The sequence below is a fragment of the Trichomycterus rosablanca genome, chromosome 18 (genome assembly GCF_030014385.1).
Source record: "Trichomycterus rosablanca isolate fTriRos1 chromosome 18, fTriRos1.hap1, whole genome shotgun sequence".
In the NCBI taxonomy this organism is placed as follows: Eukaryota; Metazoa; Chordata; class Actinopteri; order Siluriformes; family Trichomycteridae; genus Trichomycterus; species Trichomycterus rosablanca.
The window spans coordinates 27,729,183-27,754,994 of record NC_086005.1 but is presented as its reverse complement, the minus strand read 5'-3'; the positions used below and the strand labels follow the sequence as shown (position 1 = coordinate 27,754,994).

The following is a 25,812-nucleotide window of genomic DNA, read 5'->3' as shown; positions in this document are numbered from 1 at the left end:
ACTTGACCACACGATCTATTACTCTTGCTTGGTCTGGTAATGTGCATTAAATAGAGGTAAATGTTTACCTTGCGCTGACTATGTTGCCAGCATTCAGCTCCACCATTTCCTCGAAGCCGATGGCGAAGATGTCTGGAGGCTGGACTTTGCTGTCTGGGATGCACATTTATCGTAATTAAATACAGCAGAATGTTTTGTACACTGTGGACACAAGCAAACTGGATAACTAAGGTGAGGCAATGTTTCTGCTGACCACTGGGTGACGCTGTAGACCACTAGAGAATAAACTGACCCACAATGTTTGTGTTTTACAGGGATTATTATAGGGTTTTTATCCAAAGCCACTTACAGTACTGACACATTATACAGTCTAAGCAATTGAGGGTTAAGGGCCTTGCTTAAGAGCTTAACAGTGACAGCCTGGCAGTGGTGGGGCTTGAACCAGTGACCTTTTGATTACTAGTCCAGTACTTTAACCTCTAGGCTACAACTGCCCTGAAATACACCGATCAGCCATAACATTAAAACCACCTCCTTGTTTCTACACTCACTGTCCATTTTATCAGCTCCACTTACCATATAGAAGCACTTTGTAGTTCTACAATTACTGACTGTAGTCCATCTGTTTCTCTACATGCTTTGTTACCCCCTTTCATGCTGTTCTTTAATGGTCAGGACCCCCACAGGACCACCACAAAGCAGGTATTATTTAGGTGGTGGATCATTCTCAGCACTGCACTAATACCTGCTCTGTGTTGGTCATGTGGGGGTCCTGACCATTAAAGAACAGCATGAAAGGGGGTAACAAAGCATGTAGAGAAACAGATGGACTACAGTCAGTAATTGTAGAAGTACAAAGTGCTTCTATATGGTAAGTGGAGCTGATAAAATAGACAGTGAGTGTAGAAACAAGGAGGTGGTTTTAATGTTATGGCTGATCAGTTTACATTAACCCAAGAACGTGGACAGTGGTAGAGCTTTGGACTAATGAACAGAAGGTTGTGTGTTTGAATCCCGAATCTGTCATGCAGCCACTGTTGGGCCCTTGAGCAAGAGCCCTTAATCCTCTCGGCTCCATGAGCGCTGCACAATATCTGACCCCGCGCTCTGACCCCTGCTTTGGTAAAAAAGCATTTCATTGTACTGGAGCAGTTGTAGCCTAGTGGTAAAGATACTGGAATAGTAATCAAAAAAGGTCACTGGTTCAAGCCCCAACACTGCCAGGTTGGGCCCTTAAGCAAGGCCCTTAACCCTCAATTGCTTAGACAATATACTGTCACATTGCTGTAAGTCGCTTTGGATAAAAAGCGTCGGCTAAACGCTGAAAATGTAAACTCTAAATAATTCATCTTGAATAGTGACAAGTGTCTCACCCTGGACCTCGAGGTGGCCCGCCTTCTTAGGTGCGTCCAAAAGCCAGTCGTTCAGGGTCTGATTCCTGTACGCGATGCTGCGGAACTGCTTGCCCCCGTTGACGTTCCACGTGCCCACGCACACGCGGATCTTTTTGGGCCGGGTGTATTTGTGGTGATTCTGACACATGCCCAAAAGCACCCTGGGAGACGCTAAAAACGAGAGGAGAGGCGGTCAGACACGAACAGAGGGGATTTAGTTCTACATTCAGGGCTATAGTTGTACATTCAAGGGCTAGAAACACGGCACATGTATTCCAGACTGATCAGAGCGGCGGCGTTTTTAAAGACAGGATGATGACGGTAGTAAAAACAGCAAACACAAACACAAGCCTCATAAAGAGGCAGTATAAACATTTACGAGTGTGCCACACATGCTGTACCTGATTGTAAAATGGGCTCAGAGACTGACCACGTGAGCAGTAAGAGAAGGGAGAGAGAGATAAACACAGGGAGAGAAGTAGCACAGTTAGCCGTTAGCCAGCGGGGCAGATAACAACACCAGCGCAACGTCTTTTAAAGCTAATCTCACACCCCGAATGGCTGCAGAGGAAGATTAGCATGCTGAGAAGAAGCCATACGACCGTGACAGAGCATCAGCCAAGCGTTTTCGCTCGAGTTTCCAACTTTAAGCAAATATGAAGTGATTTTGCTTCGCAGCTTAGAGTTAAATTGTAAATAATTGTAGCCCTGCAGGTTTCTATGATATAACCAGCAGAAATACTGAACATTTACAGTTATACAGTATTTATAACTGTATAACTAAGTATTGCTATTATTATTATCCATATATTACCACTATTATACTCATCCATACCTACAGTATGTCTGATACATATTATATCTGATACACAGTTTATATTCATATTCTATTTTAAATACATATATATTAATATACCCATAACCAATACATTGTATATATTTATAACTATAACAATATCCTTATCGCTATATTTATTCGTATATATCTGTATATATTCAGATACAATACTGCTTTTATTACATGTACCAGATGCACAATTTGCACATCTATCTATCTAATACATACTGTACATGGATCTACTCAGACCTAAAGCTATACCTTAAAGCAAGTTTTTGAATCTCAAGGGTCACAGGAAAAAAAGGTACATAAAAGGTACATAAAAATGAAATAAACTTGTACACAAACGCCCCCTTGTGGAGTCTTTACGTTACATCTTGTAAACCACAAGTGGGACAGGATTGCCACCAATTTTTATTATTTAAGTACATTTCATATGCACGATATATTTTGGTTTTGCTGGAGCACATAAGCTCATCTCAGCATCCACAAACATCTCTAAGGCACTCGGGTAAAGTAGCGGTAAATATACTAGATCAACTACGGCTCAGATCCGGGCTTTTTATCTCAGCTGTGCTATCGGCTGGTCAGGCGTCTACACAGACACGATTGGCTAAGTCTGACGATGGTGGTAAAGGGTTGTCAGTGCGCTCCCAATACCGGTCCCAACGCCAGATACAATAAGCAGGGTTGTGTCAGGAAGGGTATCCGGTGTAAATACTGTGCTGAATCAGGTTTCGGACTATAATGACCCTTAAAATACAGAAAGCAGCTGAAAGAAAGGGAACAAACACCTTTAACAGGATTTGAAAATAATGATATTAAATTGTTGATTCCACATTAGTTGAACTGGGATTATTATTATGTGCATTAAAACAAGGTTCCAGACATATTAAAGTATCATTATCTGACAGTATAGTTATCGGGGTCAGTTACGTACCGTACAGACTGCTGGTGGTCAGGAGGGCTCGAGCTTTATCAGCCAGGTCACTGTTTAAAGTGCTGCCCAGTCTCAGGATATCGATCGCTTCCTGCTTGGAGCTGTCGAAGAAGTTGTTCTGGATGGTCCTGGTGACCGACCGGGCCCCGTCTTTCAGCTTTCCACCCTACGGTACGACACAAGCGCTGAACATGGGGCGTGTAGAAACGAGTGCCAAAGCAATGAACAGAACAGACCAATCGAGCACAGCATGGATTCGCATGATCAGTTTACAACACTGGGTGATAAAAACGGTCACAAATGTTGAACAAAACACCTCAATAATGATTGTAAATGATTATTTATCATGATCACAGACTTCGTATCCCAGCAATTTACCCTTGTGTGATCACTTTTGTGGTTTATTAAAGTGCAGGCGTGATATGCTTCATCAACCCCAAACATGATCCCAAATTTAGCCGGAGAAGGGCGGAGAGAGGCTGAGCCTAAGAGAGGTGAAAATGAGCAACAACACTCGTGGTATACATATTGTTTACGTGACCCAAGCAACACAATGCATCTTACTCTCTCTTTACAAGATGTAACACAAAGCCTCCACAAGGGGGCGTTCATGTACCAATTTATTTATTTATAATTATTTTTCTCTGTTAGAAAACCCCTGATATACAGGATGTGTTCACGCTGAATAAATAATGCGCTCGGGTGGCGCAGCGATCTATATTTCTAGCCTATGAGATCCGGGTTTGAATCTCAGCGATGCTATGTGCCGGCCGGGCGTCTAGACAGACATGATTGGCTATATCTCATGGGGAACAGCCAGCCCGTGCGCTCAGTGTTTACCAATATAAGATATGAATTTATTTATCGGACCCAGCCGTCACCCGTACTGTCTAGTGGTCTGGAAACCTAAATCAGACAGTTTGATGTTTGGTGTGCTTCCTCACTATCTCTCTCTCTCTCTTTTGCTCTTTTAATTTCCTTCACACAGAATCAGAAACACAGAAAGAAAGACGAACACAGGAGAATGACAGGACATGAGCCCCCCGAAGCTTGTCAACTTACCCCACAGGTAAAGGAGTGTCCAAAGGAAAGCAGAACACAGCACACACACATTTAAGAGTTAGGAGACAGATATACAGGAGTACAAAATAATTGTGCATTAAATGGATGTATCTGGGTCTTCACAGGAAATCTCACTTCCAGGCCTGTCCTGTTTGATAAATATTTGCTCATTTATTAGAACAATTAAATTCAACCTGAACTGATGCTATCACTGGTATAGTTGTGTACGGCATACCTTCGCTTTTCCATCCAGAGCCCCTGTGCCTGCGTAGATCTTGCTGACCGAGTCTCCGTTGACTGACCACATGGTGCGGAAGACCTCCTGAAAGCGCGCCACGAGCTGGGGCTTTTCTGTAAGACCCATGGCCTCTAACTGCTGAGGCAGCATCTGGACCAAAAAATAATCATAGAATTATTATAATATTAAACAAATTGGACTTAATTAGGACCTGGACTTCAAGAAATTGGACATTCAGCCGAACCTTAGCACAGTAACACAGTAACCAATACACAGGTGACCAAACATATAGAAAAAATAAGTAATAAGTAAATAAACACTAAATAAAACCCTAATATATAAGTTCTATATATGCTGCTGTAAAATGCACTGTGTTCCAGATAGATAGAGAAATAGATAGACAGACAGATAGAGAAACAGACAGACAGACCGACAGTTGGATATACTGTACATGTATAGATAGACAGAGAGACAGATATACAGACAGATAGATTGGTAGACAGAAAAATATATAGATAGACAGACAAACAGACAGACAGACATATGGATATACAGACATGTAGATAGATAGAGAAATAGATATACAGATAGACAGACAGATGGGCAGACAGACAGATATACAGAGAGATAGACAGGTAGTGAGACAGATAGATAGACATTATATACATATATACAGTGTATCACAAAAGTGAGTACACCCCTCACATTTCTGCAAATATTTTATTATATCTTTTCATGGGACAACACTATAGAAATAAAACTTGGATATAACTTAGAGTAGTCAGTGTACAACTTGTATAGCAGTGCAGATTTACTGTCTTCTGAAAATAACTCAACACACAGCCATTAATGTCTAAATGGCTGGCAACATAAGTGAGTACACCCCACAGTGAACATGTCCAAATTGTGCCCAAAGTGTCAATATTTTGTGTGACCACCATTATTATCCAGCACTGCCTTAACCCTCCTGGGCATGGAATTCACCAGAGCTGCACAGGTTGCTACTGGAATCCTCTTCCACTCCTCCATGATGACATCACGGAGCTGGTGGATGTTAGACACCTTGGACTCCTCCACCTTCCACTTGAGGATGCGCCACAGGTGCTCAATTGGGTTTAGTCCATCACCTTTACCTTCAGCTTCCTCAGCAAGGCAGTTGTCATCTTGGAGGTTGTGTTTGGGGTCGTTATCCTGTTGGAAAACTGCCATGAGGCCCAGTTTTCGAAGGGAGGGGATCATGCTCTGTTTCAGAATGTCACAGTACATGTTGGAATTCATGTTTCCCTCAATGAACTGCAGCTCCCCAGTGCCAGCAACACTCATGCAGCCCAAGACCATGATGCTACCACCACCATGCTTGACTGTAGGCAAGATACAGTTGTCTTGGTACTTCTCACCAGGGCGCCGCCACACATGCTGGACACCATCTGAGCCAAACAAGTTTATCTTGGTCTCGTCAGACCACAGGGCATTCCAGTAATCCATGTTCTTGGACTGCTTGTCTTCAGCAAACTGTTTGCGGGCTTTCTTGTGCGTCAGCTTCCTTCTGGGATGACGACCATGCAGACCGAGTTGATGCAGTGTGCGGCGTATGGTCTGAGCACTGACAGGCTGACCTCCCACGTCTTCAACCTCTGCAGCAATGCTGGCAGCACTCATGTGTCTATTTTTTAAAGCCAACCTCTGGATATGACGCCGAACACGTGGACTCAACTTCTTTGGTCGACCCTGGCGAAGCCTGTTCCGAGTGGAACCTGTCCTGGAAAACCGCTGTATGACCTTGGCCACCATGCTGTAGCTCAGTTTCAGGGTGTTAGCAATCTTCTTATAGCCCAGGCCATCTTTGTGGAGAGCAACAATTCTATTTCTCACATCCTCAGAGAGTTCTTTGCCATGAGGTGCCATGTTGAATATCCAGTGGCCAGTATGAGAGAATTGTACCCAAAACACCAAATTTAACAGCCCTGCTCCCCATTTACACCTGGGACCTTGACACATGACACCAGGGAGGGACAACGACACATTTGGGCACAATTTGGACATGTTCACTGTGGGGTGTACTCACTTATGTTGCCAGCTATTTAGACATTAATGGCTGTGTGTTGAGTTATTTTCAGAAGACAGTAAATCTACACTGCTATACAAGTTGTACACTGACTACTCTAAGTTATATCCAAGTTTCATGTCTATAGTGTTGTCCCATGAAAAGATATAATGAAATATTTGCAGAAATGTGAGGGGTGTACTCACTTTTGTGATACACTGTATATATATATACAGTGTATCACAAAAGTAAGTACACCCCTCACATTTCTGCAGATATTTAAGTATATCTTTTCATGGGACAACACTGACAAAATGACACTTTGACACATTTACATTTACATTTTCAGCATTTAGCAGACGCTTTTATCCAAAGCGACTTACACAATGAGCTGAACACAATGAGCAATTGAGGGTTAAGGGCCTTGCTCAGGGACCCAACAGTGGCAACTTGGTGGTGGCGGGGCTTGAACCGGCAACCTTCTGTTTACTAGTCCAGTACCTTAACCACTGAGCTATCACTGACACAATGAAAAGTAGTCTGTGTGCAGCTTATATAACAGTGTAAATTTATTCTTCCCTCAAAATAACTCAATATACAGCCATTAATGTCTAAACCACCTGCAACAAAAGTGAGTACACCCCTAAGAGACTACACCCCTAAATGTCCAAATTGAGCACTGCTTGTCATTTACCCTCCAAAATGTCATGTGATTTGTTAGTGTTACTAGGTCTCAGGTGTGCATAGGGAGCATGTGTGTTCAATTTAGTAGTACAGCTCTCACACTCTCTCATACTGGTCACTGAAAGTTCCAACATGGCACCTCATGGCAAAGAACTCTCTGAGGATCTTAAAAGACGAATTGTTGCGCTACATGAAGATGGCCAAGGCTACAAGAAGATTGCCAACACCCTGAAACTGAGCTGCAGCACAGTGGCCAAGATCATCCAGCGTTTTAAAAGAGCAGGGTCCACTCAGAACAGACCTCGCGTTGGTCGTCCAAAGAAGCTGAGTGCACGTGCTTAGCGTCACATCCAACTGCTGTCTTTGAAAGATAGGCGCAGGAGTGCTGTCAGCATTGCTGCAGAGATTGAAAAGGTGGGGGGTCAGCCTGTCAGTGCTCAGACCATACGCCGCACACTACATCAAATTGGTCTGCATGGCTGTCACCCCAGAAGGAAGCCTCTTCTGAAGTCTCTACACAAGAAAGCCCGCAAACAGTTTGCTGAAGACATGTCAACAAAGGACATGGATTACTGGAACCATGTCCTATGGTCTGATGAGACCAAGATTAATTTGTTTGGTTCAGATGGTCTCAAGCATGTGTGACGGCAATCAGGTGAGGAGTACAAAGATAAGTGTGTCATGCCTACAGTCAAGCATGGTGGTGGGAATGCCATGGTCTGGGGCTGCATGAGTGCAGCAGGTGTTGGGGAGTTACATTTCATTGAGGGACACATGAACTCCAATATGTACTGTGAAATACTGAAGCAGAGCATGATCCCCTCCCTCCGGAAACTGGGTCGCAGGGCAGTGTTCCAGCATGATAATGACCCCAAACACACCTCTAAGACGACCACTGCTTTATTGAAGAGGCTGAGGGTAAAGGTGATGGACTGGCCAAGCATGTCTCCAGACCTAAACCAAATAGAACATATTTGGGGCATTCTCAAGCGGAAGGTGGAGGAGCGCAAAGTCTCGAATATCCGCCAGCTCCGTGATGTCGTCATGGAGGAGTGGAAAAGCATTCCAGTGGCAACCTGTGAAGCTCTGGTAAACTCCATGCCCAGGAGAGTTAAGGCAGTTCTGGGAAATAATGGTGGCCACACAAAATATTGACACTTCAGGAACTTTCACTAAGGGGTGTACTCACTTTTGTTGCCGGTGGTTTAGACATTAATGGCTGTATATTGAGTTATTTTGAGGGAAGAATAAATTTACACTGTTATATAAGCTGCACACAGACTACTTTTCATTGTGTCAAAGTGTCATTTTGTCAGTGTTGTCCCATGAAAAGATATACTTAAATATCTGCAGAAATGTGAGGGGTGTACTCACTTTTGTGATACACTGTATATATATAGACAGAGAGACAGATAAACAGATAGACAGATGCATAGTATAGATGGACAGACAGATAGACAAATAGACAGACAGATGGATAGACAGACATACAGACAGATAAATAGATAGATAGATAGATAAACAGACATAGACAGACAGATAGATACTATAGATGGATAGTATAGATAGGTGGATAGGTAGACAGACAGACACACAGACATATATACACATAGATAGACAGACTGACAGACATACAGACAGATAAATAGACAGATAGATAAACAGACATAGATACTATAGATGGATAGTATAGATAGGTGGATAGGTAGACAGACAGACACACAGACATACTGTATATACACATAGATAGACAGACTGATAGATAGACAGACAGATAGATAAATAGACAGACAAACATATACTTTATTTATCCCAAAGGACATTAAGGGATTCAATTAAGAATTAAGGGATGAATTATTTTTTATGTTGATGATCACATCTGGATAAAAAATCATTAAGTAAAAGTCGATCTCAAACCCAAATGTCCTCAGAGTGCAGCAAAACTGAAGGAAATCACCTCGCTGTCCCAATACTTTCGGAGGGAAGAGTAAATGAAATGATCGTGTATGATGTTGCTATACCTCGCACATTAACAAACCTCAAGTGCGAAGAAGGCCTGGACACTGTTCGTCCGGTCCAGACAGTCCAGACAGTTGACTCTTGTGGTTCCACTCTGACATCTACAGAGGAATAAAGACATGATTATTCTGTATACTGCACATAATACACTGATGAACAATCGGTGAGGGATTTGAACCCACCTCTCGATCCCAGTCTCAGCGGAATAATAAAAGAAGCCACAATCATCCAGGAACCTGCTGATCTGCGGCTTCAGTACGGTCAAGAGTTTCTCCGTCTTCCCTCCCTTAACCATCTGGTGGTAGTCGAAGTTCACCATCTTCACGGTGCCGGCGTGCTCCGAGGCCTTCAGGTGACTCTGTGAGGGTTCGGATAAACGCGTGACAAGCGCCGAGATAAATTCCAAAGAGCTGAAAACGACGTTATGTAAATAATGAGGAGAGAACTACAGGAGAAACACTGACCTGGAAGGCTTTGCTTAGCATGTGCTCGCCCTCTTTCATTCCCAGCAGGTTTATGATCAGCTGTTTACCGTAGAGCCGCCGCAGAGCTGTAAAATGCCTACACAAGAGTAAAATAAACATTTGCATTTAAGATTAATTACGTGCGCTGAAATTTGCATCGTTACAACCCCAGTGTTTATTTATTAGGTTGACATAGAGGCACATTATTGATATTCTGTGTATTAGAAGTATTGCAAACACAAAAAAGCCTTTTTTGTTTATTTAATCATATCGTAAGCCGTAGCCTAGTGGTTAAGGTACTGGACTAGTAAGCAGAAGGTCGCAAGTTCGAATCCCACCACTGCCAAGTTGCTGCTGTTGGGCCCTTGAGCAAGGCCTTTAACCCTGAGATGATCAGACAACATACTGTAACTGTAATGTAAGGATTTCAACTCTACTGCTCTTGTCCGAGGAGGGTCGTAATTTACACACACTCCCTCCGACGTGTGTGCAATACCGACGCCTTATTTTCACCACCCACTACACCTGAGCACCCACGTATGATTCAAATCTGTGCGAGATGCTAATTAAAGCATCATCAAGCATCACTTGCGTTAATTACCTCTCAAAAGCTGGCGCGTTGGCCTCGAATCCACGGGACAGCTTGACGCGATGGGAGCCGACCTTTACACATCGAGAGCGAGGACAGAAAGAGGAAAACATCACATGATTACTATAGAGAAATTAAGTTGGAAAACAAATTCAGGTATAAAGAAACGATCACAAGCATCTAGCCGCCCAAAATACCTCGGTTACGTGGAACATTTCCCCCTTTTATATCTGATTAGACCAACATGTTAGTGTAAAAATGCAGAATACAAAACACCCATCACTGTCCTCCGTACTTCAAAAGGTCAAAACCGCTAGGAATGGTTCAGTGGAAGAAAGCTTCCCCGCTCGGGAACAGAAGCACAAAGGTGCGGGAAGTGACAGAGTGCGAGATTTAAAAAGTGATAATGGGTATAAAAACAATCAGGCTGCACTCAGAGCAAAGCTGCTGTGTTTGGATTTGGTATTCTACCACTGCTCTAGTGACATGTAGCGTAATGGATGTTCTCCTGGTGCTTATTTGTTTATTTTTTTACATATTCCCTAGTATAGACCAGGCATAGGTTTGCCATTGTCCTCTAGAAGGTCTGTCCTTCATCAAATATTTAATGCCATCTCAGCAGCAACACCCGAAGTGTCTTATGTTACATCATTCTTCAAGGGAAAATATATCAGAGGCTTTTTTTATCAATGTGCTATCATGAACAATTCCCCCAGGCTGCCTAAGGACCCAAAAGAGATGAGAAATTAGCAGAAGCAAAAGATTCCCTCAGAAATATTACGTGTAAATCCACAACCCTGATGCAATGTCAACGGAAAACCATTCTCACCTGCTCGTATATAATCATCGTACCTGTGACGCTCAGCCAAATTACAGGCAGCCTGTTTACCGCTGACATTACACAAAGCCGTATTAGTTAAACAAAGAACCGTGAACCGAGTCTGCCCGTAATACCCGAGCGGATTTTTAAATACCACGTCTGTCCTCCTTGTTCCTGAGTGCCAGGATTCATTCCGCTGCAACAAAATGACCTAAACGACATGAAGGAGGTTTACTGACCGGGGTGTCATTCAGCGCGTTCGTCAGCCATCGTTGACCTAAATTTCAAGCTACGTTTAAGATACCCTGCTGTGTAACGTCACACACGCCGTTCGTTTACTCACCTGAATACCTGGCTGCTCCCAGAACAACGGAATTGAGCCGCGGATTTGAATAAAAGAGGAGACTTTATCATCCAGGAAAATGACCTGCGGAAAGCAGAAAGCGATATTAATGATGCGTGTGTTATTACACGGTTGTGAATCAGTCATTATCATACTGGTTATCATACTGTTATTCTGTTTTATTGCATTTGCGTCAGACTAAATGACTTCAAGAGACTCCTTTATCCAAAGCAATGGAGGGCTAAGAGCCTTGCTGAAGGGCCCAACAACAGCAACCTGGCAGTGGTGGGGCTTGAACCAGCGACATTTTGATTACTATTCCTGTACCTAGGCTACAACTGCTCATTTTTTGTACAACATGGTTCCTGTACAAACCCAACTCACTCTGATGGCCAGATTCTAGAGCTTAATAATGTAATAAGCTTTAAATGAGCTTAATTGGCATATCAGTTACACTTAATAAACTTTTAAACAGCCAAGGGGCAAGTTTGGTTGTGTAAATAAAGCTCTAACAACCAAATGCCAAATTCCATAAATCAATTATTAATACAAATAGCTAAAAACAAATATCACTATCAATGAACTACAAAGGATTGGCATCCTGTCTGGGGTGTGTCACTGCACTGCGCCCAGTGATTGCGCGAAAGTCGGACCTACTCGACCCTTATCAGGTTTAATCCACACTGTTGCATTTAGCAGACGCTTTTATCCTGACTCACAAATGTGCACAAATGCAGTCAATCGAGGGTTAAGGACCTTGCTCAGGGGCCCAACAGTGCCAATTTTGCAGTGTTGGGGCTTGAACCATGTGACATTGATGCTATCTTTTGTAGTTTGGCCACAGTTTCTCAGTGTTTTATCAAAATATAAGCACAAATTGCTTTACTGTGCATACGTAAGTCTTTTCTGTCTCTTTTACTTGTTATATGTAGCAGCACACTGGTGTGGGTCACATCCCAAATGATTTCTGACGGTCTACGTCCAAACACAAGGCACAAGGTAGCTCATGTGAAGTCAGATTAGAAATAATTAAGTTATTACTGATTATATCCACCATGGTTCATAAATAAATACACATTAGACAGTATACATGCCCTAAACACTCTATACGATATAAAATATGGTTTATTCGTCTCCGTTTACACACAAATGCCGTCTCGATTAGAATCGAGAACAAAACCAGACCCACCTGCTCCGTCTCCACGAAGTTGGCCACTTGTCCGTCGTCGTTGGTGCCGCGCACGTTGAATCGCGTGCCCGCCCTTTCGGAGCTGAGGCGGGAGATGACGCAGGCCTTGGCCTGCTTGTGCCCGGCGTAGATGGTGCGGATCTCCACGCCGCCGCACATCAGCCTCAGCAGCCAGTCGTCGCAGTTCACGCCGTAATGCTTCAGGTGCAGGTGCAGAGACTGGTTCCTGAATCAGACCGACATGGAACACAAGTACAGTACATTTGGATGTTTGGATTACATATAACACACATATGTGGTTTTCAACTTCTATTACATACTTAACACAGGACATAATTAATAAAACATACAAAACTAAGAAAACTTTTACAGAAGAAACGCTATTAATACGTTTGGCTTAATTTTTGGCTCTTGTTTAGAGAGGGAAACGTTCATTAAATTAAGGTAAATTATAACCCATCGAGTTCTCATACAAATTTTAGAGAAATTAACACACACAAAAGAGTTTTTATAAAGGTAGGAAAGTATGAAAGATAAATACTTGACACGAAGTACAAATACCCAGCGGTAATGATCATGGATCAGTAAGAAGCAATGCACGTCCACTGTGTACTCATACTAATACTAATAAATGATAACCTGAATATAAACAAGCTGCCTAAATTATTTAGGAGGGTGTTCACATACTTCTGGCCATCTAGTGTAGCCATACAGGATTGCATTATACTTTAGAGGAAATACCGGTCCAAATTTCTGAACCTACCAGAAGAAGCGATTGTCGGACGTATCCTCTCGGATCCTGCGGTGTGCGTTCAGACTGAGGTCCAGGCTCACTCCGGTGGAGGACCAGGCGAAGTAGAAGTTCCCGGAGTTCAGAACCTTTCGCACCTCTGCGATCCTGTCCTCGTCCGACGGGTCGTTCCTCAGAGAGATGAAGTCTGTGGCCGTGACCCGGAACACTTCGGAATCCTGAACCTTCCCCACTGAGCTGCACCCGGTCACTAACACGAGGCTGTGCAGCATGGCGTCTCCTGGTGATGGAAGCAGATTGTAATATTATAATAAACTGTAATTATGATAAACAACCTTTAATACTTGTGTCTATAATAACTGTAATAACACACAATACACACACAAAAATCTAATAGCTAAATTACAGTAAATAGAGAACTATTGTGGGATTTACTCCAGTTATGTCAACACCACCACCAGAAAAGCAAAGCAGAAGTATAATCGCAGAACTTGCAGAAAACACAGCGTTATTTTTGTATAATTGGTGCTTTCTAGACTTTCCACTCACCAAGGTTGAGACGAAGAACACCAAGGATGCCATAAGCATCCAGCATTTTGGTGTATGTGTTCCTGATGGCCTCCTTCTCCGCCGCCGCTAAAGACAAACAGCAATTTTATTATTAACAGCCAGTGCTAGACTCAAACCAAACTGTATCCAACATGCAGAGTCTCTTACACAGCACAGCCACAGCTCCGGATTCGAACATCAAGCATTCGTTGTGGTTCCTTGTTTCCACAATCACGCTGTAGGGCGGCGGGTCCAACTTGTGATAAACGCGATATCCTTTACTGAACGCCATGGCTGCTGGTCAACACAACTGGTTTCAGTCCTAGAAAGAGGACAAGGTTTAAACCTCACCGCATGAGATCTTCTGACAGAAAGTACACACGTAAATCAGCTAATGAATGGTTGACAGTTTATGAGATGTGTGTTCTGGAATGACCTTAACACAAGGCATCTCAGTAATACTGATGAACTGAAATGCATTTGCAGGGAGAATCGGTCCAAAATTTTACCTCCACATTGTGCAAATCTTATTAGCAGCCGCAGTAAACGTTCGGAGGAGGTGATTGCTGCTAATTGGTGATCTACAGGTTATAAAATCAAGGGTTCTTAATCACATTAATTGTATTGCATTGCATTATTAGGGGCTTGCCTGCTACAGGAGGCAGGAGGCAAGAGGCAGAGGGCACTGGAGAAAGCTGACCCCATATGCGCAGACAACCATCCCAAAGTGATGACAGTGTATGACAGGCATGACATGACATGCATTGAGGCAGAAACGTTAGTATCACACCGGTACCTTAATAATGATGCATAATTATATCTCGAAATTCCCAATGACAAAAAGGCAAGATAAAACTGGACCAGTGACGTCACTGTGTCGTTTTTCAGACGTCTTTTTTTACAGATCAATCTATGAGGTATAAAATATTTTCTCTCAGCTCGATACACACACAGTGATCCGTTCTTTTTCTGACTTTTTTCCTTATTTGTGACCTGATTGATGAATGATTACAGTCTGTACTGACACTGATTGAAGCTTGTTAGAGCATCAGTATAGTAATGCTTCACGGTTAGCAGACCATATTCAGTAAAAAAGCGTACCAAATAGACGTCCATAATTTAAAATTAAATAAGATTAATTTAGCGGGTTGGTTTTTGGTCAGTTCATCTATGTAAAGTCCAACAACTTACCTTTTTTAATATATTTCTATAATTGTAAACATAGCTATTCGTTATTATGGCTGCGTCCCAAATCTATCTGCGCTCCACTAAAAAGTACGTCAGAATAATCACGCCACCGTTAGCAGTGAGCTCATCTAGCGTACTACTTAGTGTACTCAGTGTGCGGTTTGGGACACAGCCATTGGCGCTCTCTGGTTTAGCTTGGTTAGCTGACAAACATTTCCGGCTGCAAATTTCACAAAAATGACGCAAATTATTATCTGCTGGATCAGAAAGAGGATAAAATAGCGAGATAAATAGCTAACTAATGTCAAATCGAGCTTAAAAACAGGCTACTCCAAGAGATGAGTTCAAATCTGACCAGCATCGGTTTTCACCGTTACCGGCCACTGCTTGGATAAATACAGAACGATTTTTATAAGTCAGCCCCACTTATCCACACTGACACTACTAATGACACATAAGCGGATTTATTTCCAGTAATTCCGTGTTAAATAATAAACATGTAATGTTAGATTTCTGTACCTGTCACGTCTTTGGTCTGAACCGCAATGAAAACCAGCTTCAGATAAAATGACAACAGCGGTCAGCGGTTCCCTAAACTCCTCCCACTTCTGTACGATTTAAAAATGCGTCATTTCCGGAATCTGTGGCCTTAACCGTTTGTTCATCCTCACCTGGTCAGGGTCCACCTTAGAGCATATTATTTTCATTTATTTATTAGGATGTTAACATCATGTTTTACACACTTTGGTTGCAAACACAGTCATGGCCAATTTTGTATCTACAATTCACCTCACTTGCACATCTTTGTACTGTGGGAGGAAACCGGAGCGCCTGGAGGAAACCCACACAGACACAGAGAGAACATGCGAACTCCACACAGAAAGGACCCAGGCCTCTCCATCTGGGGATCGAACCCAGGACCTTCTTGCTGTGAGGCGACAGTGCTACCCACCGAGCCACAGTGCCGCCCCCTTTAGGCACATTAACCCATGCACTTGTACCTAGGAGAAAATTTAGCATAGCCAGTAGTCAGTACACCCTCTGCATGTTTTTGTTGGTGAGAGAAAACAGCAACAGTGCATTTTTATGTTTACATTTTCGGCATTTTAGCAGACGCTTTTATCCAAAGCAACTTACAGTACTGTTACAGCATACAGTCCAAGCAATTGAGGGTTAAGGGCCTTGCTCAAGGGCCCAACAGCAGCAACCTGGCAGTGGTGGGGCTTGAACCAGTGACCGTCTGATTACTAGTCCAGTACCTTAACCGCTAGGCTAAAATTAAATATAAACAAATACAGAATTTTATATTTCTTCATTTGGAAACACTGCTTTGATATGTAGCCTAATTAGATATGGTAATAAGCAGAGCTGCAACACACACACACACACACACACACACACACAGTTTTCCTGTTCAAACATCAGAGCTGAGGGAAAATGTATTTTTGTGATCACCTCTGTTATTGCATATTTGTTATATGCAAATTTTTCAAATGGATAAGATATTAAAAACATTAATTTACAAGAACAGAACAAATGTGCCTATAAAGTTCAGAAAGTGGGCAAAACGACTATTTTTCACAGAACTGTGGGTGGCTTCATAAATATTATGACATGAAAACATACAATAAAATCAATCAAGGTTTAAAATCAATCAAGAATACATTCATGAATACAGTGACTTAAAAGGATTGCTCTTTCTTAATGCCTCTATTTCTGCAAACTTGCTGCAATAAATTGTTTGTTATACAAAATAAAAAAAACACATTAGGAAACACAAGACACGAGTTTTAATGACCATTTTCACCCATGTAAACAACAACAACAACAACAATAATATTAGGCTTATAGTGTATTCATTCATTCATTGTCTGTTTTACCACTGCTTTATCGTATTCAGGGTCGCGGGGGGTCTGGTTCACTGGGCGAAAGGCAGGAAACACCAGGGCAAACACACACACACATACACACACACACTTAGGGGGACATTAGTAGATTCAGTTGTCCTGACTGCACGTCTTTGGGCTCTGGAAGAAAATTGGAGCACCCAGAGTAAACCCACACAGACACGGGGAGAACATGCAAACTCCACACAGAAAGAACCTTCTTGCTGTGAGGCAACAGTGCTACCTACCGAGCCACCGTAGGCTAGTAATAATAATAATATATAATGTTGCCCCTCAATAACTGGTTGTTCCATCTTTTGGAACAACTACATCCAAATATTGATGAGCTTACATAACAAGCGGGCGGCATGGTGGCTAAGTGGGTAGCACTGTCGCCTCACAGCAAGAAGGTCCTGGGTTCGATCCGGGTCCTTTCTCTGTGGAGTTTGCATGTTCTCCCTGTGCCTACGTGGGTTTACTCCGGGTGCTCCGGTTTCCTCCCACAGTCCAAAGACGTGCAAGTGAGGTGAATTGTAGATACAAGATTGTCCATGACTGTGTTTGATATAACCTTGTGAACTGATTAACCTTGTGTAAACAAGTAACTACCGTTCCTGTCATGAATGTTACCAAAAGTGTGAAACATGACGTTAAAATCCTAATAAACAAACAAACAAACATAACATTCATGAGCTCTGTGCTATAAGCTCTAGTTCTTTCAGTTTTCATGTTCACATTTCCTTGTTGAATTGTTTTAGTTGAATGAAACATGATTCTAGAAATGACCTTTTAATAGTGTATTGTACAATCACATGAATCCATTTCCTTGAGTATTGTTAAAAATGGTAATTTGAGATGTTGTAAGCCTTCCTGTAAACCAAAACTGAGGATGGAAGCATTCAAAAACATAATTAAATCAACAGTAAATGAATGAGTGAGTAGGTCTGTGTTTTGCACTGTCATGGATTGGCGGCCATTTCAGGTGTTTTTGGGTTGACAGGCCTGCCGCGACCCTGACCAGTATAAAGTTAGTGAAAATGAACGAATTAATATTGGGGAGTACATACATTCAAACGTTACCGAAATAAAACACGATGTACGGAATATCGTGAATTGTGAAGTCCTTACTGAGTAGAGCACTAATATGATTGACAGCTCGACAAGCCAACCAGATTGCACTTGATGGGCGGGATCAGCCGGATTGTCCAATGAGAAACAGCGATGGGTTCAAAACAGGAACAGTACTTATCAGCTCAATTTCATACTCAGTCAGACAATCATTATAAGCAGATGTAAAAGGAGTTTCTGGTTCTGTTACACTAAATGTCACTAAAGGTAAAGTTCTTTAGTTAAATACGCTTCAGACCATATACTGTGGCTATAATAAACAGGTTTATTTGAGGTTGGATTAGTGCATCAGTAATGATTTATTAATAACATGAGATGAAGAGTCACGTGTTGGGATGGGTTATGCACTTGTCCGTGTTTACATTAGTCTCTTCCTCTTTCTGGTTATCAGGTCACTAGTCGCACTCTGACCGAGTTTATTGCTTGATCAGCCAAGCAAAGAGATCCATGCTGCACCCGACCTGACTGCTCATCTCCTCGGGACGGAATGAAGCGCCTGTACCTGGTGGAGCCGGTGGTCGCCGTGTACGCCTTTGTCAGTTTTTTGGGTTACCCCCTGCTGAGCCAGTATGTGTACCGCCGTCTGTGGCAGCAGATAACCAACAGCTCGTACCCGGCACTGAACACCTCCTCACGATGCAGCAACCGCAGCAGCACCAACAACCACAGCAGTCAGCTGGAGGTGAGTTACAGTCGGTCTGATATAGTAGGTACAATTACTAACAGTACAGTTCTAAACTGTTTTAGTAAAATAACATAACGTTGCATGAATGTTCTTCATGTATTTAACCTGATCAGGGCTGCACTGGGTCCGAAGCATACCATAAAACACTGGACACAAGGTTTGTTTTGTCAGGTGGAAATAATTCACTGTAAATAAATGAGTGTTGAATTATTATTATTAGCATTATTATTATAGTTTTACTGTAGTATTATTGTTATTATTATTGTTATTACTTCTAATACTACTTCAGGATTACCACTATTATTTTTATTATTATTATTACTATTTCTATCACAATGATTATTATTATTAGTGCAGTAGTATTATTAATAAAGTATTACTATTGTATTATTATTATTACTACTACTACTACTACTACAGTACTACTATTATAGTATTACCACTATTATTATTATTGTTATCATTATTATTTCAATTTTTATCATGATGATGATTATTATTAGTGCAGTAGTATTATTAATAAAGTATTACTATTGTAGTATGGTTATTATTATTATTATTATTATTATTATTATTATTATTACTACTACTACAGTACTACTATTATATTATTACTACTACTATTATTATTATTATTATGGTTATTATTATTATTTCTCCTATAATAATGATGATGATTGTTATTAGTATAGTAGTATTATTAATATAGTATTACTATAGTATTATTGATATTTTTCTTATTATTATTATCATCATCATTATTATTATTATTATTTATTATTATGATAATGATCAGTATTATTATTTGTGTTATTATTATAGTATTACTATAATATATGGATATTATTATTATTACTACTACTATTATAGTTTTAACTTTTAATATTATGATAATGACGATGATGATTATTATTATTTTATTAATAGTCTCTGACTTGAACATCACTGTAGATCTGTTGGTAGATATTAAACATGCTGTGCAAGATAATTTTTATATGAATGTCACAACATTGCATCAAACCCTTCTGTGTTCTGTGTACTGTGGCGTGTATTCTGCTCTCTGCTTCCTCTTTTCATTCTCCAGATGTTGTTTAGTCATGATGACAGACCCCTTTCCATTAAGACTAATAGCTGTGATTATTATTTGTTTTATTTCTTCCCGTAGGCGGTGCAGGAAGCGGCCTCGCTGTTCTCCATGGTCTCCGAACTTTGCTCCATGATCCCCAGTCTGGTGGTGACTCTTGTCCTGGTGACCTACAGTGACCGGTACGGACGTAAAATCACCATCATCCTCCCGCTCATCGGCTCCCTGGTCTATTGCTTGTCCTTCATGGCTGTGTCCATCTTTGAGCTCAACCTGTATCTGCTGATTGCAGCGTCTTTGGTCAGCTCCCTGTCCGGTGGCATCGGCACCATCCTGGGAGGCTGCTTCTCTTACGTGGCCGACCTGCATGAGGACGGAAAGCAGAAGACTCTACGCATGGCGGGGCTGGACATGATGATCGGGTTACTATCCGGCGTGGCCTTGATATCCTCCGGCTACTTTTTAGAAGCGACCGGATTTCACTGGCCCTTCTTCACCGCTGCCATTTTCCAGCTAGTCAATTTAATTTATGTTGTTTTTTTTCTAGAGGAGAGCAGGGTGATCGAACGTACCGAAGCTAACGGCTTTACGGTGCGGAAGCTCATCCTGGGGATCTATAACCTCTTTGCGCAGGGCAGCAGAAGGAGAAACTGCTTTCTCTTGCTCCTGATTACCGTCTTGTGCTTGTTTAGCTTCGTCTACTTCGGGGGTCTGAGCGTGATCACGCTTTACGAGCTGAACGAGCCGCTGTGCTGGAATGAGATCCTCATCGGCTACGGTTCTGCTCTCACCACGGCTGTATTCGCTGTCAGCTTCCTCGGCGTGTTGTTGTTTTCACGCTGTCTCCCTGAACTGACCATTATTTTTATAGGGATGCTGTCCGTCTGTGCTGGCCTGATGATGATGGCCTTTGTCAAGACCACTCTGCTGATGTTCCTTGGTAAGAAAACTTTGCATATTTAAACAGCATGTTCTCCCTGTGTCTGTGTGGGTTTCCTCCGGGTGCTCTGGTTTCCTCCCACAGTCCAAAGACCTTAAGTGTGAGTGTGTGGACTTGGTGACCTGTCCGGGCTGTTTTCTTGCCTCATGCTCAATGAATAAGACACCTGTGACCCTGACCAGGATAAAGTCTGAAAGTCTAATTATGTCTGATACCGAAATTCATTTTATACCGTGAAAATGAAAGGCTGTGTTCCAAATCGCTTATTGCACACTACATAACGTGTCAGACCACTAACAACACCTTGGAGGTGCTGCAAGCACCTACCATGTACACGCAGGCATCATAAATAGACCTCAGAGCAACAAAAGAAGGTCGACCAGTCTGACAAATCCTGTTTTCTCTAAGATAATATTAACAGCCGGTCATGTTTGTATCACTTATTTGTGGAAGAGATGGAACCAGGATGCTCTGTAGGACCACCAAGGCACGTTCAGATGTCTTTGTCTTGTGGAGTCCATGTCTCGGCAGCTCAGAGCCTTTTTGACAGCGTATTATGCAGGTGGTCATATTGTTTTGGCTCATCTTGACCCTGGCGTGCATCAGCTGATATGCTGAGGTTGTGCAAACACGTACTGAGTTACTTTATCTGACCTAAATTTAATGAAACACGTGTAGCTCTTGCTAAATATTCAATAAGACAGAGTTTGCTTAGTTAAGCTCTCTATTATCTGTGTTAAGACAGAAAAACTAGTTTATACATGCAGGCCAATAGATTGAAATGCTTATCTGTTATATGACCGAGTGTCCAGTTCGATCGGATTTAGTCAGAGGTTACTTGCTAAAGGACTCAAGATAACAAGCTTTTATCCTAAAAGTGCTGAAGTTGCCTTTAAAGCTGAAGTTAATTATCTGGAACACACACTCTCTCTTTCTGAACATACACATACACACACACACACACTGTAATGTGTAACTGCAATGTAATCTTATACTTCTTGCAGTGAGGATTCCTATGCTCCTGGCCATCATGCCTTTCCCCATCATGCGCTCCATGATGTCGAAGGTGGTCTCAAAGTCTGAGCAAGGTGAGTCTGAACACTTAAAGCACTCATCTGCACCGAGAGGCTCTTATTTAATCAAGTGTCTGTTTCACAAGTGTCCTGAAACAAACGAATTCAGTTGTGAATGTACTGAGATGGTAAATCCTTGATCTCTCGGTCACATCTTGAGCCGATTAGGGTTATGCCTTAATAAACAGGGCTGATAAACAGTGTTTATAATTATTTTTCTTTGTTTTAGGTGCCCTCTTCGCCTGTGTGGCTTCCGTTGACAACCTCACCGGTACAGTAGCGAGTGCAGCGTTCAACAGCATCTACGCCAAAACAGTGGGCTGGTTTCCAGGCTTTACCTTCCTTCTGGCTGGGGGACTTTGTCTTATCCCTATAAGCTTGCTAGGGTAAGCGTACATGCATATTTATTCATTCATTGTCTGTGTTACTAGTGCTTTACTGTGGTCAGGGTCGTGGTGGGTCTGATTCATTGGGTGAAAGGTAGAAAACACACCACACAGGGCAGACTATGAAAACCTACCCATACACAGGGAGAACATGCCATTTTCATACAGAACCGAGGCCCTTTTTGCACCCCTGTGCCGCCCAGTCTTACTTTGCTCCTGTCCGAACTATTGTTGGTGTGGTGCAGGAATCCAGATAAAATCGGTTTGTATTTACGAAATACAATCAAGCTGGTCAGTCAAAACAAACATTAAAAGTCATTTCTTTATATTTGTGTCAGTTACATAAAGAATCAAGAGAATTAATAAATCACAGATTCCTTTTTATTGCTTATATATGTATATAATTTATATATAATTCAGGATTCATTAATTCTCTTGATCTGATATATATACTTGGTGATTGTTTTACAAAGTTGTAGTGAAACTTCAAAACATTTTTAACCGTTTTGTTCTTGTATAAATAAACTAAACCACTTTGTTTTATTTCCTCTTTCCTCAGCGTGCTTCGATTCCTTCGGCAAGAGGACGTCAATGAAACCGAGAATCTGTTAGCAGAAGAGGGAACTCAGGACTCAGATCACACACCTGTAGCCTAAAAATGAGGTGACCGTGGTCGCAGCTGCGTGTCTCCTCTTTCTCCGAGGCTCTGTGTAGATTTGGATTCCATTATTACATTCTTGTCATTAGTTGTGCACTTTGCACTTTGCACTTTCTGACCCGAAAGCCACGATTGCAAATATGCGGCGCTGAGCTGCAGGAAAAGGTGCAGAGCCAAAAAAAACAGTCTGGTCAGTTATTAAGGGAAGTTTAGGGGAGTTTCTGTTACATTATAGAGTGAGTGTGTGTTCAGTGTTCTGCAAACTATTAGAATAACTAAATAGATAAAAAACTATTTATCTACAGTTGTGATTGGGAATATTCAGCTCCTCTGTAATTTCCATTACGCACACCTTGGCTTTTTATGTATGAACTGTAAAGTTTCATGCTAAAGAACCTGTTACATTAAAGAAGGGAGAATTAATTTGGCAAATATTATTTTATTGCTTACCAGTTTATCAAATGTTCAACCAAACTCTAAACAACCTTTATCCACCTCACATCTGTGAGCAATAGTCTATAAGATATATCCAGTGCCAAAAATATGCAATAGTTTATATGTTCGTCATGTGTATTAAATTTCCTACATAATTTCTAGAGATATCAGCCAAAAAAAGTCGACCAACCAGTTTAAATGACCAGATCAGCCTTGCATTATTCACACAAAATATAAAATAATTTCTAATCATTTCTAGTTGATAGAAATAAATATATAAATATTATAAGTAAAGATCAAGAGTATATTATGTAGGAGAATGTAGTATCAGTCCTGGTACTTTAGGGAAAAGGTTTCAGCTATGCAATAAATAAATAATACATTTTTATTACATTTTTATTACCAGGTTACAAGGTATATTGAAGTGCCTTTATAGTGTGTGTATATTTACTTATATTTGCAACATGTCAGTTATCCTGTTATATGATTTTGTGTTCAGAAGGGAATACAAAATACTTTTAAAAGTCAATTTTTTCATCTTTTTAGTGAAGCTCATTTTTTCAGCTAGTGCACTTGTCAGTGCGCTCTTAGTGCAGGTCCCAAGCCTGGATAGAAATAGAAGGGTTTCTTATGTTGTCGGTGTGTAAGAGGTCAATTATGAAGTATTTGCTCCTGATTTTATATAAATATTCTATTCCAGTGTGTGTCTCTTTAATTTCTTGACTTTTCCAGATACGTTACTCAGTACAATTTCCCCAATGAAGGAGTAAACAACTGCTGCAAAGAACTAATGACACATACATCTGATTAGGTTTTGTGTGTCATTGTTACTCCAGGAACCAAAGTTAGTGATTATATTTCTAGTTTGCTATATTTTATGTATAATTTACATAAAGAGTGTTTAATACCAGGCCAGCTCGAGGCCGTGCCAGTGTAAAACATGTTAATAGAGAGTTTTAATAATAATAATTATTATAATAAAGAAATGATTGAAATAGTTTTACTCATTGTGTTGATTATTGGTGGTTACAGGGTTTTCATACCAAAATTGTAAACACATTTGAAGGTAACGAGCTTTTATTTATAGGTCTTTTGAAGTGAATGTATTAATAAAATGTGTTTACAAGTTTTTTAATTATTAATTTAGTAATTTTAGTGTTTCCTACATGTAACCCAACGTCATTTGTATAGAGATGCTTTGAATAATGGCCATATCAGCCAAAAAAGAAGTCAACCACACAGTTTCAGTGATTAAATCATCTTAAGGCTTGTTTTATTCGTGACTTAAAGCCCTGCGTTTACCATAATAATAAAGAATAATTAAGTTTAATAATATAATAAAACAATCGGAGTAGATTATGGAGGTGAATGTAGTATCAGTCCTGGTACTTGAGGAAAAGGTTTCGGTAATGCAAAGTAAAATAGAACGATAAATAAAATCAGCAATAATTAGATCTTTATTACATCTTTATTACCAGGTTACTATATATTTGTGCTATACTATATCTTTATACTGTTTGTATATTACTTGCTTTGGGAAAATTGAGCAAACGAATTATATGCTAAATGACTGCGGTCAAGCCAGCCTCCACTTCGAAATGCTCAGTCAAATCAGCCCCCACGTTGTTTCTAAGGATGTGCGTATACGGTAATAGCGTCTGGTAAAACTGATAAACGACCTGAACGTGACTACATCAGTTATAAATATATCAGTTAAAAATATATAAATGTATCAGTTAAAAATATAGAAAACAGTTAAAAATATATAGATATATCAGTGAAAATATATCAGTTAAAATATATAAATGTATCAGTTAAAAAATATAGAAATATATCAGTTAAAAATATAAAAAAGTATCAGTTAAAAAAAATAGAAAACAGTTAAAAATATATAGATATATCAGTTAAAATATATAAATGTATCAGCTAAAAAATATTTAAATATATCAGTTAAAAACATATAAATGTATCAGTTAAAATACATACATTTATCAATTAAAAAAATATATACATATATCAGTTAAAAATGAAAAATAAACCCATTTCTTCCTGCAAACTGTATTAGGGATACAATTTCAAGCTTTGAAAAAAGAGTTGTTAATAACCTGACAGCTATTCTGATGTGTCATTTCTAAATAAAGGCCTTTTATATTGCCACATTTCTATTATTTTCAATATAGACTGTTATTAAAAGGAATTCTCTAGTTTCCACAAAACAATTCCACTTCATAATGATAGTACACCATCTGTAGATGTCACTCAATTAATATCAAGCAGTTCTGATGTGTCATTTCTAAATAAAGGCCTTTATTTAGAAATGATACATCAGAATTGCTTGATATAAACTGAGTGTAAACTACAGATGGTGTACTATCATTATGAAGTGGAATTGTGTGGAAACAAGTAGAGTCCTTTTAATAACAAT

General features: G+C 40.6%; 2 protein-coding genes across 7 annotated transcripts in view; one reads left to right on the top strand and one right to left on the bottom strand.

Moving 5' to 3' along the window:
* The window catches only part of synj1 (synaptojanin 1), a 31,346-nt gene extending 15,680 nt beyond the window's left edge, over window positions 1-15,666 (bottom strand). For 5 of the 6 annotated variants that reach the window (XM_063013560.1, XM_063013562.1, XM_063013563.1 and 2 more), the window contains exons 1-14: window positions 15,632-15,666; window positions 14,093-14,246; window positions 13,925-14,011; window positions 13,388-13,655; window positions 12,625-12,850; window positions 11,436-11,519; window positions 10,285-10,346; window positions 9,684-9,780; window positions 9,402-9,577; window positions 9,239-9,320; window positions 4,470-4,622; window positions 3,173-3,338; window positions 1,374-1,565; window positions 69-153 (exon numbers count right to left, since the gene is read on the bottom strand). In XM_063013560.1, coding sequence (XP_062869630.1) covers window positions 69-153; window positions 1,374-1,565; window positions 3,173-3,338; window positions 4,470-4,622; window positions 9,239-9,320; window positions 9,402-9,577; window positions 9,684-9,780; window positions 10,285-10,346; window positions 11,436-11,519; window positions 12,625-12,850; window positions 13,388-13,655; window positions 13,925-14,011; window positions 14,093-14,216 — 1,802 coding nt within the window. In that variant the 5' untranslated portion in view covers window positions 14,217-14,246; window positions 15,632-15,666. The remainder of the gene's footprint in view (window positions 1-68; window positions 154-1,373; window positions 1,566-3,172; window positions 3,339-4,469; window positions 4,623-9,238; window positions 9,321-9,401; window positions 9,578-9,683; window positions 9,781-10,284; window positions 10,347-11,435; window positions 11,520-12,624; window positions 12,851-13,387; window positions 13,656-13,924; window positions 14,012-14,092; window positions 14,247-15,631) is intronic. The other variant, XM_063013561.1, reaches the window with a different exon arrangement.
* A 2,583-nt stretch (window positions 15,667-18,249) lies between these two features.
* On the top strand, window positions 18,250-24,390 carry si:dkey-5g14.1 (lysosomal proton-coupled steroid conjugate and bile acid symporter SLC46A3). Its single transcript, XM_063014005.1, has 6 exons — window positions 18,250-18,333; window positions 18,518-18,808; window positions 19,977-20,835; window positions 21,840-21,923; window positions 22,138-22,294; window positions 22,854-24,390. The coding sequence occupies exons 2-6, from the start codon at window positions 18,614-18,616 to the stop codon at window positions 22,948-22,950; spliced, it is 1,392 nt and encodes a 463-aa protein (XP_062870075.1). The 5' UTR covers window positions 18,250-18,333; window positions 18,518-18,613; the 3' UTR covers window positions 22,951-24,390.
* The last annotated feature ends 1,422 nt before the right edge of the window (window positions 24,391-25,812 follow it).